The sequence below is a fragment of the Siniperca chuatsi genome, linkage group LG12 (assembly GCF_020085105.1).
Source record: "Siniperca chuatsi isolate FFG_IHB_CAS linkage group LG12, ASM2008510v1, whole genome shotgun sequence".
Taxonomy (NCBI): Eukaryota; Metazoa; Chordata; class Actinopteri; order Centrarchiformes; family Sinipercidae; genus Siniperca; species Siniperca chuatsi.
Window position 1 is genome coordinate 18,362,095 of NC_058053.1, and position 17,896 is coordinate 18,379,990.

At 40.1% G+C, this 17,896-nt stretch overlaps 2 protein-coding genes across 7 annotated transcripts; one reads left to right on the forward strand and one right to left on the reverse strand.

The window, feature by feature from the left end:
- Window positions 1-55: 55 nt before the first annotated feature.
- Window positions 56-8,508, reverse strand: LOC122885409 (DCN1-like protein 1). 5 transcript variants are annotated; one of them, XM_044216451.1, is made up of 8 exons: window positions 5,278-5,441; window positions 3,646-3,858; window positions 3,246-3,462; window positions 2,973-3,141; window positions 2,504-2,634; window positions 2,334-2,416; window positions 1,563-1,659; window positions 56-1,443 (listed from the first exon to the last, which is right to left on the reverse strand). In XM_044216451.1, exons 3-8 carry the CDS (start codon window positions 3,418-3,420, stop codon window positions 1,364-1,366), a joined length of 735 nt encoding a protein of 244 aa, XP_044072386.1. In that variant the 5' UTR covers window positions 3,421-3,462; window positions 3,646-3,858; window positions 5,278-5,441; the 3' UTR covers window positions 56-1,363. The 5 variants fall into 5 exon arrangements, with proteins under 5 accessions (XP_044072386.1, XP_044072387.1, XP_044072384.1 ...); XM_044216452.1 differs by lacking the exons at window positions 3,646-3,858; window positions 5,278-5,441 and adding an exon at window positions 8,381-8,508; XM_044216449.1 differs by lacking the exons at window positions 3,646-3,858; window positions 5,278-5,441 and adding an exon at window positions 7,767-7,787.
- Window positions 7,878-17,878, forward strand: LOC122885407 (transcription factor Dp-1-like). Of its 2 annotated transcripts, none has more exons than XM_044216443.1 (12): window positions 7,878-8,012; window positions 10,028-10,106; window positions 10,333-10,399; window positions 10,615-10,736; window positions 12,300-12,421; window positions 12,547-12,712; window positions 12,814-12,960; window positions 13,068-13,136; window positions 13,830-13,981; window positions 15,156-15,322; window positions 16,516-16,594; window positions 16,705-17,878. In XM_044216443.1, the coding sequence occupies exons 2-12, from the start codon at window positions 10,095-10,097 to the stop codon at window positions 16,841-16,843; spliced, it is 1,242 nt and encodes a 413-aa protein (XP_044072378.1). In that variant the 5' UTR covers window positions 7,878-8,012; window positions 10,028-10,094; the 3' UTR covers window positions 16,844-17,878. The 2 variants fall into 2 exon arrangements, with proteins under 2 accessions (XP_044072378.1, XP_044072379.1); XM_044216444.1 differs by lacking the exon at window positions 7,878-8,012 and adding an exon at window positions 9,154-9,216.
- Window positions 17,879-17,896: the final 18 nt, after the last annotated feature.

A 17,896-nucleotide genomic window follows, 5' to 3' on the forward strand; every position in this document is an offset into this window, starting at 1 on the left:
AAACTGTGTTCATCATCTAAGTCACCAGCAACAAAATAACCTTTTACATGTATGATTATGGAAAAACTCATGCTTTATTCATCTTTCTTAAATGAACAATATACTTAAGCTACTTACATGATGTATCAACAATATATTCTAATTTTCACTACCTTCAGTAACACTGGACAGATGGGCTTGAACGGAAACATAAATATTGAACAGACAGATATTTATTCTTAAGACTTACTTCGTCGTCCTGTTGTTGCCCTCTTTAGTGTCCTGGCTTCTGAACTCAGGGCTTCGCACTGCCATAACATACAGATATGTGCCATGCAATCCCAAGGGCCTGTAATTTCTTAACTTTAAATTTTACTTAAATGCTGCTGAATGGTCACTTTAGCATCATTAATGCCTCAGAGAGATCACCTGATAAAAACAAGTCTTTCCTCAACAGCTAAATGGTGGTACTGTGGAGAGGACTGACTATGTTACATTTAGGATTCAAGACCCAACTGAGACTAACCTGACAAATGAATACCACAAACCAATATCAATGATCTAAATTAAAGCACTGCCTTTACTGTAGTGAAAATGTATTTGTGAAACCAGCCCGAGGTGACATAAAATGTGTCTAACATGCTTTCAATGAGAAGCTCACAACTCCATGACTTGACAGATCCACCTAACAATTAAACCAACAGCATGTCATCCACGATATTGAGGCATCCCGTTAGAGACCTTAGCATTTACTGTACACTAAAGAATCATCTTTTGCATTTATAAATTGAACATATTTATATTATTCTTCATATAGCTCTCTTTGTAAACTGTCCCAATAGATACAGTATGTACAGTAAAAACTGCAACAGTTCTGTTGGTGCTGGTGTAGTGAGCACTCTGTCCCAAAGTTAGAGTAAGACATGGGAACTTTGCACAGTCACTCGGAGCTTCATATAACAAAACAAAGCTGACTAGGAAGAATCTTAAAACACACAGTTTTCTCCTCTCCAGTCCCTTTAGAGTACATACAGCCAGTGAACCGCCGCTCAGTGCTGTGTCCATCCCCACTTACGGGGCTGTGGCCTGACAGGTAGTGCTCCTCCTGGAGCAGAGCAGAGGGGCGTCCAGGATACGGAGAATCCAACAGGAGAGACAGAGGTGAATCTGGCAATGTCCATGTGACGCCTCAGTCTCACAAGGACAAAAATGTGGCCAGATGTTCTCATTGTTTTTACTCAGCTCCCTGAAATGTGGTTTCCTGACAGTTTCAAGTGCTTCTGTTTTCTCTCTGAAGTCAACAATTTTCACTTTTTTTGTACAAAAAACTATGAAGTCACTGTAAAAGAAACAACGTTCTGGCTTTCCAGAGTTGGGATTGGATTTAGAGAGTTTTACGTTTTGATCCTGTTACAATTGGTCGAGCGAATTCCACAAAATCATCTATAAGGACTGGCCATGCTCCTGAGAAAGAAACAAGATATCAGTGTCACAGTGATTTAAATAGAAAACTCCATATTCACAGCATTACCTAGAAAACAAATGGATCAATGCTAAATCTGAAGGAGTCATTCCAAACTCACCTTCCTCATCATAGTTTGACATGTCATCTGCGATCATGTTACCAAAGTCCAACAATAGGTTCCATGTGTCCTTTGGGATGGATCGTTTATGGTGTTCCTGTAATGGACAAGCCCTGGTGAACATATGGGTATAAACATGGTTTCACACATCTTATTTTAAACCTTTTCCCTCTCTATAACCAAAACGTGTTGTTATAACACCTTGGTGTAAATCACTGATGGACCAGTGGGCCCGCATGTGTTATGGAGGTCTAAGAGTATGCAGGTTTTCATTCCAACCAAACACCATCTGGTTATACTCGCTGGCCCCCCTATTTGACTGAGCTTGTGCTAATCAGCGAGGTGTAATGAAAGCCGGCATAGCCTTAGCCAAATTCCCCATCACTGCGCCAAATAGATTTCAATGAGGGATGTACCAATACAACTTTTTCTCACCTGATATCAATTCCGGTACCTAAACTCATGACATCTGCTGATACCAAGTACTGATCTGATACCAGCGCTCTCTTTTTTTCCAAAATTTAAAATCTGTATTCCTAACTGTGCTGAACTCATTGGTATCGTTTTTGTGTAACGTAACATGAAGCCAGAGATTACTGCCACGACTCGACGAATATAACTATTCTATTTTTAAATTGACATTGACGAAGAAATTGTATTTTGGTCGGTCATGTCATGTCCAATACCTGATCTGCTTTAGGTCAGTATCTGCGCTGACACCAATCCAGCATATTTGATTGGTGCATCCCTAATTTCATTTCTTTGACTCACCAAAAGGAATCTATTCCAAAGATCAAGGAACTTAAATCGTCCTGACAGAACCAGGTTCCAGTAGGCTACAGCCATCTCCAAGTCTGCACACACACAAAAAGCAGAACACTTAATTCCAACAGTATGTATTTCAGTGATACCGTTGATACCATTCATGACACTCTTCTCACCTAGACCCTTCTGTCCAGGATTTTTGGCAAAGTTAAAGGTGAACTGGTAGAAGTCCTTGAACTTCCCACTATCTTTCAGCTCCTGCTCTAATCTTGGCAAAAGGGCCTTCAGTTTTTCTGGGCTGTCACACCTAGAAAAATAAGACAATTTAAGCAATAAATAAACAAAACAACTTTAATTGAACACACACACAGACACCCAAACCAGTTGTAACATGACAGTCATGTTGATGAAATTGGCTGAAGTTAACTTTGACACGTGAAACTTTAAAGTCAAAACACTACAGCTCCTCCATTGAGTCATTCCACGAAGACACAGAATACTCAAGCTGTGGCTGAGTGGGTCTATATATAGACAGCCTTCCCTCCCTGGAGCTACACTAAGAGAACCACCATGTGAAGATACTTCGGGTACAGTGTTTATGTCCCACTTTGGAGCATGTCACACGCTGTTGATCTCAACACTCACCCCACCTCTGTCATTCCATCCAGAAACTCCTTCTTGGTGAACTCGCACTGAGTGGCAGCGCGAAACTTCCACGCAACGACCAGCACAGTGATGCTGGCTGGATCGAGCGAGAGGTCATCACAAAACTGCTGGATCCCATCAATACCAATCTTATTCTCATCCTGGGGATCTATCAAGGAAAAAAAAAACCCTTTTTGCAAACAAGTAGTGTCTATAACTCTATCCTAGTAAATATTACAGTGTAAAACACAGACTGTAAGTTATCTCACTTACCTTTGTAGCGATTGTAGAGCTGCTCCAGCTTTTTCCGGTCTACTGACGTTTTCATGGATTCTTTACAGTAGAGATCTGGATTCTGAAAGTAGTTGTCGGTAGCAACTTCTAGTTTCCAGTCATTCTGTGTGAGGCAGTACACAGCTGTCTTCTCCCCAGCCTGTGTGAAGGACATGAACTGCCGTACCTTGTCTCTCTGCGAAGACTTCAGCTTATGCTGTGTAAGTACAGGACAGGGGCTGTCAGACACGGGTGTGATCAGACTAGGTAGTACAGACAACAACACGCAAACACAGAGCGAGACACAGACAAAAACACACAGAGAGACACACACATCTACAGGCATTCAGGCAACAGTAAAGAGGACAGAAAAGACTGGGAGACACTCAGAAACACTCACATATTTCAAAAGGTTAGTCTGTCACACTGACAAACACGCATTATAGGTGGTGAGCCAAGACGCTGTGGTGGTTATTATGTCCTGTCCAAGAGCAACACACTGAAGGGGGATGTTGTGGATTCTAAAAGCACATGCTGTACCCGGGAGGGCCCCTCAGATAACTACAGTCATAGATGTAACATGAGTAGGGAAATGGGATGCCATCACCGGGACCTAGAGGTGCAACAAGTCTAGAGTGTAACACAAGCACGCTGCCCGAAATACTTTGTAATATTAAAAAAAGAAACAAATAATCAAATGACACAATATTATCAGAATACTTTATAAACCGATATTGTGAAGATATTTTGTGGTATGGATATTTGCACTTTTATATGATAAATATATATAAATAATCGATGAGAATGTTTTTAAAAATTTAGGTATGAATGCAAGCATGAAGAGGCATTCAGTGTGCATGTCACTCGGCAAGTAAGTTCAGAATATTGTATCATTAAAAGGCCAGTAATTAACAGTTAGCTTTAAAGTCACTATCATACTTTAAACCAAATTCCAGATGATATCTGCTTTCCTAACACTGTATCAATGTTATGCTTAGTTGATTTATCAATTAGTTCACTGAAATTTATCTACAACAATTTTGATAATTGATTCATCGTTTTAGTAATTTTTTTAAAGCAAAAATGCCAAAGATGGTGAACAGCTGCTTAAATGTGAGGATTTACTTTTGATTTTTTTGTCTTTTATTGTAGTAAAAATTCATGTCTTTGGGTTTTGGACTGTTGACTGGACAAAGCAACCAACATGAAGATGTTGACTTGGGTTTTGGGAAACTGTGATGTACACTTTTCACTACTTTCTGACATTTTGAACACCAAACGATTAACTGAGTACATAAACAGCAGATTCATTGATAATGAAAAAAAAAATCCCATATTCCAGCCCTGATCGATATTATCCTCAAATATCCCCCAGCTCTATCGCAAAATCACCATGCCCTCTCCTCACAGCAGCTGCAGTGTCTGAGCACTTACACTTTACTGAGGAGCAGCGTTTCCTGAAACCGGAGACTAAACACTCTGTGAGTTCACCGAGCTGCTCATGACTTCACCAACAGTTACTGATTTCTGTTAATAACGACAACATGAAGTCAAATGTCAGCACTGGCTGCTGTTCACACAGCACGGATTATTGTGCGACCAGATGGGTAACGTTAGGTTAGCATTGTCTACATACCACCAGCTAGTAACTTATACTGGCTAACGTTAGCTAAATTAGCCAGTATGTATCACTGATATTAACGATGGGGATATTATCACGGGAATATACTGTCAGTATGGTTATGGATACGCCAGGATTTCACTCAAACGACCCCGTGTGTGTCTGTCTTTGAGGTTCAACGGCTGACCTGCTCACAGCCGAAGTTGCCAAAAAGGGACGTGTAGCTAGCTAGCTGCTCTCAAAATATCAACTGACCTTCCCTGTATTAGCAGCGAACACAAGTAACTTATCATTGTAGGCTTGTCAAAACGCGCCACAGCATGTATTTTAATAGCACAACAATAGTCTTGAAGGTAAGCCTTAATGGCACCAAAGCCAATGCCTGGGTTTGTGTTTATTTTGGTTACCTACCATTTTTACACCCGCTGTTTGACCAGTTTGGTAGCCCGACTGTAGCTCATTGTGCGCCTGCGCGGAAGTATTCGAACAGCTATTGTAGGTTTCAGTAGAAATATGAGGTTTGCAGTAACTGCTCTGTTATTTGCCTTATTTGTAATTATTTGCTCAAATGAATCCTTGTGTGTGTGAGACAGAGAAAGAAAGTGAGATTTTTTTACACTATTTTGTAAAACCATGTACACAAACGGAAAACTCCCCCAAACTGCAAACAACACTGTTAAAAATAAAACCGAACCCCACCCTTCAACCCTCTACTCCTACAGACGCGCTCTCTGACTGCCAACACCCACACACACCATCCCAAACACGACGAACACCATAAAACACTGCATCTGTAATAAGAGTGCCTCCTCCACTACACACCACACAGTGTCCTAATAACATACAATGAACAGAAGACATAGCATTGGATTCATTGGACAGTTTCGTCCAAATCTACTAAGTGCATTCCCAACTTCATAGGAGCAAGAGCTAGATGTCCTCAAAAACTGGAAGTGAATCCCTCTCAGATCAACAACTGAAAGCCAAAGCAAAGTGGGTATTCCAGGTGACCCCAAAGCTCCAGGTTTTCTGTGTGTCAACTGGTTTGTGCTCATTTAATAGGCAATTTTCTGTGAAGATGCACAATGTCAACTGACTTTATAAAGGCCTACTTTTATGAGCCTATTTAATCTTGAGGCCCTGCCCTGTGTCAAATCTAGTTCTGAGACCTTTATTGTTTTTAGTTTTGTGCTTATATGTTGCATATTCCTAAATCAATGTGTTCAATCAAATTACCACACAGCAAATCTGGGGCCAGGCAGTATTTAGGCAAAGAACAAGTGTGCACAAAGAGCATGAGGGTTGTGTTCAAGTGTGTACTGTGCTACAGTACAAGTAGTTAAGAGTTTAATTTTCTCAAACAGTGTTCAAGTGTATGTTGTAAAGTGTACAGTATATATGTAGCGTAGTAAGGTGCAAACTATGTGTTGTCTTTTCTTCTCAGTGATTGGAGGAGTTGAGCTGGACTCTGGAGGAGAAGAGGATGTTCGAGTTGGTTAGCATCCTGAACAACGTCCCTACAATATCCAGCGACTACAGAAGTGTCCCTGGCAATCATTTAAAATATAACCACTGTTATATATAGTCAGTGTATTTGGTATGCAAACGGTTAACAGTCAGCCGCAAATAAGTGAGAGAATAACATAAACCAAAAGGCGGAATTACAGTCAGGGCCACTGTCAGAAACAAATACTAGTAATCTGAGATTTCGAGAATTCAAAATATTATGAGAAAAAAGTTGTAATATTTCGAGAATAAAGTCATAGTGGAATAGGTTGCTTCAAGTCATATGTGCATGTTTTAGTATTTCCTGGCAGTCTACAGTTATTTAGTTAAAGTTAGGCCTGCACTGTGGCGTCTTTCCTGTGTGTCGCTGTCTGTTTGGGACTGTCTCTCGACTCCAGGACGCTTTCCACCGAAGCGGCTGTGAGCTGCACTTTATCGGATTTGGTGTAGTTAACGTTTGTGTGGATTTGTGGTGAGATTTATGCCTGATCAGAAGTGTTTTGAGTTAGTTTCGGTTTTCCACCTCCACCTTTTTCCACAGCCGCCTACCTAAACGTTGTCTCATCCAGCACAGTCCCAAACGGGGTTCAGGACCCCTAACGAAGGCTAATGCACAGCAGAGTAAAGGGCAGGTAGATTATTTTTTAATACGACTTTATTCTCGAAATCTCAGAGAAGACAGATATGTGGGATGGATTTTGAATGTGCAGAAAGTTTTGAACATGAGCAGAGAACACAGGAGCGATTAAAGGCTATGGATTTATTAATGAATTCAAATTAATTCATTTATCAGTGACGTGTTAGGTGTCACGTGCACATTTAACCGTGTGGTTCATTCGTGTACTGCTGCTGACGTGTGAATTCAAAATATCTACCTGTCTTTCTTCTTACAGATCTTAAAGATCTTTCATTTAATTTGTTTTCTGTTCTTTTGTGTGATATTTGCTCAACAATGAAGAAATCTGAGTCCTCATAACATGAGAAAAAAAACAACAACCCTGCAAGTGTTCACCTTACAAGAAAAATAAAATATCACTGTCTGTAGGGCTGACTCAACCTCGGTGTCCTCAATGGTAGCTGCGTATGGCTTGAGAAGACAAATGAAGTGGCTTTTTGGTACTTTGCTGCAGGTACAGACTTAAACCTTTATCTTGACTGCATAGCTGGGGTTGGGAGTTTTGCCATGCCAAACTACAAACTGACAAGGTGGTTCTTCAGAGCAAGACTCAAGAGCTCATTTGTGTTTAATCCATATGTGGTGAATGTGGCTTAATGAGTGAAATCCTAATGTGTCCTCATTTTGGGTGCATGCAAAACGTACCTGCAGTCAGAGCTGCCTTAATGTGCCAGTTTAGAGAAATAGAGTTAACGAGAAGTACAGGGGTAAAACGTACCCTCATACTCCTGTACAGTAGATGGCGGTATATATATATTTGAAGCTCGTTGATCCCAAGAGATGCAGGTTGTGGTCATGAACTACTTTGACTGCGTTGCTTTCGTCTCCTCTATGCTGTCCAATCAGACACCGCTAAAGCGAGACACCGCCAAGATCAGATTGTGAGACGCGCTGCTGTAGCAAGGCTAGCAGAGAGTGGATAGAAAAGGCTAACAAACAATTTGCTAACTTGTGAAGTGCACCGGTAAGCCGCATTTATCAACTTGTGGCTCGCTAAACAGTTGCCACAAAAGAAAGTTCTTGACGTTTATCTGTTTGATCAGTTATTGTGTTTTTTAATATTCTACCAACAGACACAAAGCTAACCATGGTAAAATTGCAGCTAATTCTGGCAGTGTTGTCGATGACAGCTGTTGATTAGCTCGTCCGCTAGCACCTAGCTAGCGTTTTGGCAGTTGGCTAACAAAGCGCCGGTGGTGTAGGCTTTTCAACTGTAATCGCGAGTTAGCTCGTTGCTAAAATAACCAGTAGGCATTGCTAACCAGCTAACTACTAGTCGTCGCTGTACTCTGCGTTAACTTTAGTGTATCTTCTGGCAAGTTGCTAACTTACCGTATGTAGCAAACGATAACGGAGTCATTAGCAGAGCTTTGGTTAGTGTAACGTAACGGTACGCGGCGATTGTGATCGAACTGGTAACATTAACGTAGTCTGCTCGTCTGCTATGAGACAGCTTTTACGAACGTTCGTGTCCTGAAACGTCATAAAAACAAACGTTCTAAATATGTGTTCAACGGTTGAACAAATCACACCCGTAACGGTAATTTAGCCAAGAGTTATTTTTATTCAAAATAAAACATTCAGGCTAGTTAGGTATGTAGTTGAATACATTATAATAAAATAATAGGTTTTCTTAATGTAATTTCGGATCGACAAACTCACTTTTTTTTATGCTGGTTGCTGACTGATAGGCAGCTGACAAGTATCTGACAATAAGAGATCCATGACTGTCAATACTCCACAATCAATAATCTTAATTACTAGTAAGTAACGGGTAACTCTGACGTTGTTAGTTTTGTATGTATCATTACATTTACAGTCTGAATAAAACACATCTTGTTTATATTTCATTGTTAACTTTATCTGTTTACAATTTCAGTGGTTCTTTCTTCCATTGAAAACGATCACTTTGTATACAGCTTCCATTCTCGACCAACAGGCAAATCCTCTGTATAAAGGCAAAACACAGAAACCTGAGGAAATAATAAACCCAAGAGTTAGATACTTAACACTAATAAAATATTTTGTCCTTTGAATTAACTATATAATTATTGAAAAGTACTTAGACAATGCTTAGTTTGTTTCCTGTTTGGTAAGGATTTAGACCTCCTCTTCCTCCATTCTCAAATGCCAACAACAACAGCCGTCGAAGAAACAGGAGTGCACTCGTAAGTGCACAGAATCACTATATTAACTTCATTCACCGTGCGAAATGCACATACATTTCTTAAATGTTAACCCATACTAAACTTTGCCTTGAACCTGCAGCACTGAACCAAAATTCGCTAAATTTTATGTCAATCCTTTCAAAACGTGCACAAGCTAACTAGCTGGCTAACGCCAGCAAGCTGAATCCAACGCTAACTGTTAGCAGTAACAGTTAGCTAGCTGCATTCAACAAAAGATTATTCATTGCTATCGTCGTATGATATGAATGCTGTTGCTACCGCATGCAACAGTAATGTCTATAGCCATATGGTGCTATCACTTTATTCTCATTAATACTTTTGCGCCGGTGAGATAAAGTTAGCATGTTTGCGTGACCTGTAGCAGAAGTTCGACGATGCCTCTCCTCCGGACGTGCTCGGTACCTGAAGTAGGCCTTGTGCACACTTAGCGTAGTAAAAGTTTTGAGCACCAAGGGATGGTTTAATATGGTTTTCTGTATACACAGTGCATTCAGAAATGCCCCTCAACGGTTCATACAATTGAGATTGGTTTAAAATATGCACATTTTCCTTCAATTTTGTCTTGTAAGAAGAATACCCGGTAACTCAAGCTAACGTTAGTGATGTAGCTTTGTGCAGTGTGCTGGCAGCAAGCAGTTCAAATGGGCCTCAGAAATAAGTTTAGTTTAATTTCATACTCAAAACAGAGTAAAATATTTTCAAGCTCAGGAAATATTATGGGAATAATGTGATGTTTGCGTGAAACTGGAAACTTACCACCGTTAATAGTTTGCCCTCTTTCTGTCTTCAGGGGTCTGAATAGTGACGAAACATTTTCTTTTTAGTCTGAAGCTCAACTCCTCCGGTCCTTTGGGATCATGGCTAAAGATGTAAGTAATTATATGCATGGTTTTTACTGGAAAACAGTTATTTAGTTTATGGGACACCTATAGGCACTGTAGCTCATGTTAGATGAAGGCGTGTGTTAAGTTGCCAGAACTTAAAACACCTCCTATAACCTAATGTTTTTTTCTTCTGTAGTCTTGTTTAACTGGACTCATGTAGCATCTTTAATGTTGTGATTTTTGGAGTATATTAAGTTCTTGTCCTCCGCAGGCTGGTCTGATTGAAACAAATGGAGAGCTGAAGGTTTTCATCGATCAGAATATGAGCCCTAGCAAAGGTATCAGTCACTAGTAATTGCCTTTATACCGTTTGCACACCATGCACAGTATTGTCTTTACGTACAGTCTAGTTTAATTGGTAGCCTTTGTTTCCCACAAAGGAAACAATGTTTTTTCAGATGTAGGCCTATGTGCTTGTAGTTGGACCATAGGGGGCAATGGAGTATCAGTCAAGAGCTCTACTCATTACTGGTCTTCTCATGTCTTCTGTTAGGTGTCCTGTCTTTAGTTACTGTCCAGCCTACAGCTGCCCCTGTGGCCAAACAGCTACTACCCAAAACTCTTGGGCCATCCAACGTGAACATTGCTGCACACATGCAACATGTGCCACACATGGTGAGTGATGCTCCACACAACTACCACACTGTACGGTCTTATAGTGTCAGCCTTTTGTGCTTTGTTAATCACATTTGTATGAGTTTAGAACCTCTCAATCGATATAAAAAGTTCATCTTTCTAAATTGTCAGTGACCCGCAGATGAATTTGTGTGTAGATTTGCTTGCTGGGTTTCTCTGCTGTGTCTTACTGTTGTGTAAGCCCCCTCCATTATCACTGTGAGGTGACCGGGCGGAGGGTAGGTGGAAGCAGTTGATCCTAAGCTTATCAACTCTACAGTCAGCAGGATTACACCCATCATCCCATTATATACATGGAATGTATACATAACGGAATCAGCTTAGATATCACCTTAGTGAAGGAATAGATCACCTATCTCCTAGATGCTTCATATTATATACATTTTAAGCAATTTCTTTCATTGAACATCAGCCATGTTCTTGACCAATAATTGATTTGTCAGTAAAGATGTCTAAAATACTAAATGTGTTCTTCTGCCATTAAAACTTTATTTAAACAATTGTTAGTGGCTATAGATTTATGTGAATTAGAAGGACATTTGTTGGGTTACAAATTAAATGAAATAAATGTCATTCAACTTGACATCATATAACAAACAGCCAAACAAATTTTAAAGGACCAAACAATAATTGTAGCTTGTAATGAGGGTAATTACATGTAGCGTTGCCATTATTATGAGCTCAACCCATCCTTGTATCAACAAAATGGGCTGTAGCCTAAAACAAAAAATGTGAGGGACGTCGTCAAGGACAGCAGCCTGTCCTGTAATGTTGATAAGACAAAAGGGATAACTGTAGACCACTTCCACTTCCAACTGCACACCAGCAGGTCCACTGTGGAGAGGGTCCAAATCACCAAATTCCTCTGTGTTCACATAACCAGCGACTCTGTAGGTCTGTGAACACTACCAGTCTGGCAAAGAGCTCAGCAGAGGAGCCCCATCTAAATGTTACCCTTCAGTAAAACTTACTGTATTTCTTAGTGTACAGTTTTAGAAAAAGTGTTAAGTACACAGTCATCATATATCATAATTTGAATACACTGGATTTAGGTGAAGAATTCACTCGTCGACAGCTTCACAAGATCACTGTCAATACTGAATTATTTAAGCATAGTTTCACAATTTTTCCAGTTTTAAAACGATAGTTTGGTGCCCATATGAACATTTTTTTTCTTGCTGCGATCATCAATGTAAGTGAAGGGGGACAAAATCCACAGTCCTTGTTTGTGCAAAAATGTATTCCAAAGTTTATCTGACGCTTCTGAAGCCTCATACTAACATCAGATAAACTTTTGAATGTAATTTTACACAGAATGAGGACTGTGGATTGTATCCCAGATCACTTACATTGAAAGTGCATTAGGAAGGGATCTTTTACTGGCCAGTATGAACAGGAAGTATAACAGCAAGCAAAACCTGTTTCAATGTTGACACGGGCGACTGACTATTGTTTTAAGACAGACTTTTAAAAATATTATGTATCTATTCTGTTCTGTCCTTTAATATTTTCTTTCCTGTCTTTTGCTCTTGTCTTTTGTAGGTGATTGGAACACCCCAGAGACCGACAGTATCCAATACCATTTTGGTAAACAGTCCACATACACCCAGTTCCCAGTTCCTCACTCAGAGTCAACCGTCCGACGCCTCTCCTTGGTCATCAGGGTAAGTCTTCAAAAGGTCCTTAAGTTTATAAGCTTGGAACATCTAAGGAAAATACATAAGTTTGACATTATTTATTGTATTTGATGTGAAAATTTGTTGATGGTGGGGATCTGTTCTGTCTGCAGAAAACGTGGTAAGAAAGGGGAAAAGAACGGGAAGGGCTTGAGGCATTTTTCCATGAAAGTGTGTGAGAAGGTGCAGAAGAAAGGCGTAACCACCTACAATGAAGTGGCAGATGAACTGGTCGCAGAATTTAGCTCTTCAGACAACCACATGTCACCCAATGACTCGGTGAGTACTGCAGCTGCATGACGTTTTCTCAGAATGACGCAAACCCATTTCATAATTATTTTTTTAACAATTTATAATTTATATTTGTTTTTCCACTTCAGCATGTGTATGACCAGAAGAACATTCGGCGGCGTGTGTACGATGCACTTAATGTGCTCATGGCCATGAACATTATCTCTAAGGAGAAGAAAGAAATCAAATGGATTGGCCTTCCCACCAACTCAGCGCAAGAGTGCCAAAACCTAGAGGTAGAAACACACAGTGAAGACCGTTCTCACTATAGCTTGTGTTGGGGATGCCTTGCCTTTTACCTGTGTTATAACGCTTAATCATTACTCCTTTATTTCAACTGTAGGTGGAGAGACAAAGGCGGCTGGAGAGGATTAAGCAGAAACAATCACAGCTCCAGGAGCTCATACTGCAGGTGGGAATGAACTGAGTGCATGTACTTGTGTTCAGGGGGGTCACATATAGGCTCTGTAGCTATGATGTCGGAGATGATTGTTCATTGTGAAGACAACATCAAGCATCAATAAGGGCTCTTTAATTTTCTGCTTTTCAGTAAAGCACATACCGTCTCATATTCTGCCCCCTCACGTATGTAAATAGGAGGACAAAAAATTAGAAACACCTCTTAATATAATGTAGTCCAGTACAACACCACCTTTAACTATGACCTTGGTTATAAGCATATAGTTAAATGAATACCTCTCTGACAGTGTCAATCAAAGCTGAACATTATTATCTTTGTTATGGTGAATTGGATTGCATTAGAGGTTACAGGTGTATCTAATAAAGTGGCCACTGAGTGTATATACGATTACTTGGGGTAGATAATAAATGCACAAACAGCTTGACAATCCATTTAGTGCTATGGTGGTGGTACGACAGTCAGTGAGAGAAATTCTGTGCTGAACTATAAAGCGGTTGCTTTGTTGGAGACATTTACAGCGGGACTGCCCTAACAATGCAGGACTTAGGGCAGCAAAAGCATTGCTGAAGAATGTGGCAGAAATGTTTTGTTTTTTTGAAATGTTGAATGTGCTATCAATCTAAACTGAAAGCTTCTCTGTAGCTGTATCAAAGCTGTCATCTTTCTTTGATATTGTCTTTACAGCAAATAGCTTTTAAGAACCTGGTTCAGAGGAACAGACAGACAGAGCAGCAGGCAAACAGACCTCCACCTCCCAACTCCATCATCCACCTTCCCTTCATTATTGTCAACACCAGCAAGAAAACTGTCATCGACTGCAGCATCTCTAATGACAAGTATGTGATTGTGCTAGCCTTCATTTTCTTTTACCTTCAAGGCTCATGTTCTTTAAATTAATAGCAAAAGAATAGTGCAGTGATAGACTTGTGAAATGACCCAATAATTTAACCTCCCTATATTGTAGGGATACACTTAGACTATTTACCCCTCTAACCAGGTTTGAATTTAAGGATCATTATCCCTGGCAATCCTGGGTTAGTCGGAGAAAATTTCTACTAGTCAGGGCAAATGATTACTAGCACAATACACAAGTCATGTGACAGTTGTATTTAGGGTCTATTTAAACTAGTAAAATGTATTATTTGCAGGTTAATAGTTTTCCAGCCCATGGCAATTAAGTAAAGTGTGAAAATCTTGAGTGCCAAGTTGTTAAGGTTGGGCATCAAGATAAGTGTGATTAACAGAGACGCAATTTCTTGAGAAGATGACTCAACAGTTCAGTATTTAGATGTTTAGCAGCTGACTTTGAAGTCCTAAATGTGAAACCATCCCACTGGCATCTAAACGCAACATAATAATTAAGTATTATACTTAAAGTATACTAAGTTTACTATTAAATATAGTATGAAAAGGCTCTAATGCACTGCAACAATTAGCAAGAAGTTCACAATCCCATTGTTGCCTCTAAAATTTTTATAGGACAATAGTGAAGGTACTGTTTTTTAGAGCATGACTTCTTTAAACAATAATCCATGTTCAGATGAACATACACACTGGATAGGAGATGGAAAAATGAGGCTGGTTTGACCGTTTAAGTAAATTCTGTTTACCAGTGAAATAAACAAAACCAGCCACACTTTTCACCGCAGTTCCTATGCCCAGCCAAATGTGAGGGAATTGTAACCCTTAAGGCTTTTTATGGCCTTCGATTGTTTCAGGGTAACCACCAAAGTCTGGAAAACCAAGTAGGTAATAATTTCCTCTTTGCCAACAGCAGGTGGATCACGTCCTTTTCAAATAACTTTTTAAAATGGGCCAACACAATTATACTTAAAAGTTCAATGCACATTGAACAAAATCTTGTATACTGCATTTCTAGTATTTACCATTTTATTAAACACTCTAGCACTGTCTTTTAGTCAGAATTCCTTGAACCACCTTAAAGTTGTATTGGGAACACTTCAAAATTGATAATTCCCCCTCGCTGTTCTTCCTCTTTCTCACCTGCAGGTTCGAGTATTTGTTCAATTTTGACAGCATGTTTGAGATCCACGATGACATCGAGGTGCTGAAGCGTATGGGCATGGCCTGTGGTTTGGAGGTGGGAAAGTGTTCTCAAGAGGATCTGAAGGTTGCACGTAGCCTGGTGCCCAAAGCTCTGGAGCCCTACGTTATAGGTCAGTGCCACAGCCCTGAGTGTACCACATGCTCATTTTGAGTGATTGGTCAGTTGCTGATAAGCTACTGTTAATGCAAACCAAACACAACCATTTTTCTGCTTCACATTAAAAGCCTTTACTTGGTGAACAACAGAAAGCCTTTTATTGCAAAGCAGCTGCAGGAAGCGCAGCCTTGTGTGTTTGTTGAAAGTTGTCCAGGGCATTTTTCAGAGATATTTGTCAGCGGATCAGTTTTAAAGAACGCAAAGGACTGAACAGTAAAAGAGGCAGCAGCCACAGTAACCTGGTTAGATTACGATCTGCAGGTGAAAGGCTTTTACTTAATTTTGGTTTAGTTCCCTACATCTCAACATGTCACCAAGGTAAGCAACTTTTGCTGTGCCTCTCCTTTTGTATGGATAAGCATTTTCATTGTGCCCACGTCACAGTAGGCACAGCGGTATGGCAGGTGTCTCAAGTGCATGGAAATATGAGTAAAATTACGAAATTATACTGTTACCTCCAATACCTCCAAAGCAAATTCTGACACAAAGTCTTGTCATTCTACACTTTTGATGAAAACAAAGGTGTTCTAAACTCACTACAAAATTACAGGTTTCAAATAGAGAGGTTTGATGTGCTGATTTTTGGTTGGCATGTTAGTTATTACGTATAGTATGATGGTGTAATGCCATTTTTTTCAGTCTTAAAGGAAAGTCTGGCTGACTCGCATAACATTAATAACTGCACAGTCTGTCTGAGTCACCTGCTGCACCTTTTACACCACTTTGATAATGTAACTGAAGAAAGTTTCAAAAAATAAGGGTGAAATTTGCCTGGTGACTCGGCAGTGATTTACGAAAAAGTGATGCCAGGGTTTGTGGGTCAGGAAAGTTAGTCTTTAGCTGCAGTGGATGAATGTCTGTGAAGGAGAAGATTTTTATTGTAGTTTCTGGTATCCCTCTTTTGTATGTCCTTGCCTCAATTATTACAGAAACAAACAAAAAGTGCTGTTTGACACAAAGTTTTATAAACTGTTGGAGAAAGTTGTAGCCTGCTTATTTATACAATGATTGCTACCTTGCGCTGGCGACACGCTTCCAGTGGGTCTTCACTGTAACAGTGGTGGGACTGCAGAGGAGAGATGATTTTAGGTATCATCAAAGTCAACATATTTCTTTATGTTGATGTATTTTCTTTTTTTTTCTCAGAGATGGCAAAGGGTCCCATCAGTAACGTCTACATCACTGGAGGGTCCTCTGCAAATGGAGCCCGTTACCCTGCAAGCAGGTGAGAGGTCTCACCTGTAATTCAACCTATAATGGAACAGAAAGCAGATGTTGTTATGCTCCCCGCTCTGTCACCTTTCCCACCATTAACTTATCCTCCTCTCCTCGTAGTGATGGCTGCACTGATGGCACCATGGCCTCCAGCTCGAATGACTCTCACTACAGCGGGTCTCGTGTGGAGACCCCAGTGTCTTATATGGGGGATGATGATGATGAGGACGAGTATGATGAGAATGATGATGAAGACTAACTTGTCTACGCCTCGCCACTCCAACTAGCACAGTCCTTCAAACCACCTTCACCTTGGGAATTTAGTCCCTTTTTTGTGTGTGCTTCTTCAACCTTTTTCCCCGTTTCCCATGCCTGTATTTCTGTCTGGCTTTCTCAGGGGTGTAGATGATTATTGAAAGAACAGAGGGTGTATGTTGCACCCATCTTTTTCTGCTCCTGAATCACGTGCACCTGCACCACAGCTCTGGGGGAGGTGTCGTCCAAGGGAACTGTAGTCTGTGGCCTGGCCACCACGCTGAAGTCTCTGTCTAATCCACTCCTCAATAAGCCATCCCACAAAAAAAACACCTGTAAAACTTACTGCTGTTGGAGAATGTATAATGTACTTGTTTAAATAGTTATTCCTATTGTTTTGCAATTTCATATGGCAGACATGATGATCAAAATGTTCAAAGGTGGCCAAAGTGTCTGCTTTAACGTGCTGTGTTAGTGCAACACCATGGATTCTGAATGGCCTAATACAGTTCCCATGGCATCCCAGGATGGGGCTCCATCAGATGTGTTGATACTTTTTGTTTTGTGTTCTGGGCAATAATTTGAAATAGTTTCTTATCCCCCATAGTGTTGGGCTGGCTTCCTTCTGTTCTGTAGGCAGCTGCTTTCCTGATCTTGTTTGCTAGTTTTGTTTTTTGTATTCTGGAGTTAAGGAATTCTCCATCACCGCCCTGTTAACGCCTTGGTAGTGTTTACAAAATAATGGCACCAGCAAGGTAAAGACTTTTATAACCCAGGCTCCTGATAGGTAAATAAGCTTTGTTTGTGAATTACGTATATGAATCCTACGACGATTGTAGCTTATAGTATCCTTTAGAGGCCAGTGGTAAAAGATAGACCGTAAAAAATTATTGATGTAACAAAATGTGTGGTTGCATAGGTCTTTATGTATTCCCTTCAAAGATCTCCCTTTTAAAACTAAGCAACACATGTACTGACTCAAATACTTTTTCTGTAATCTAATATAAGTTTGCAAATTAAATATAGATTGTTTTAATAATTTTGTATCTATAATTTA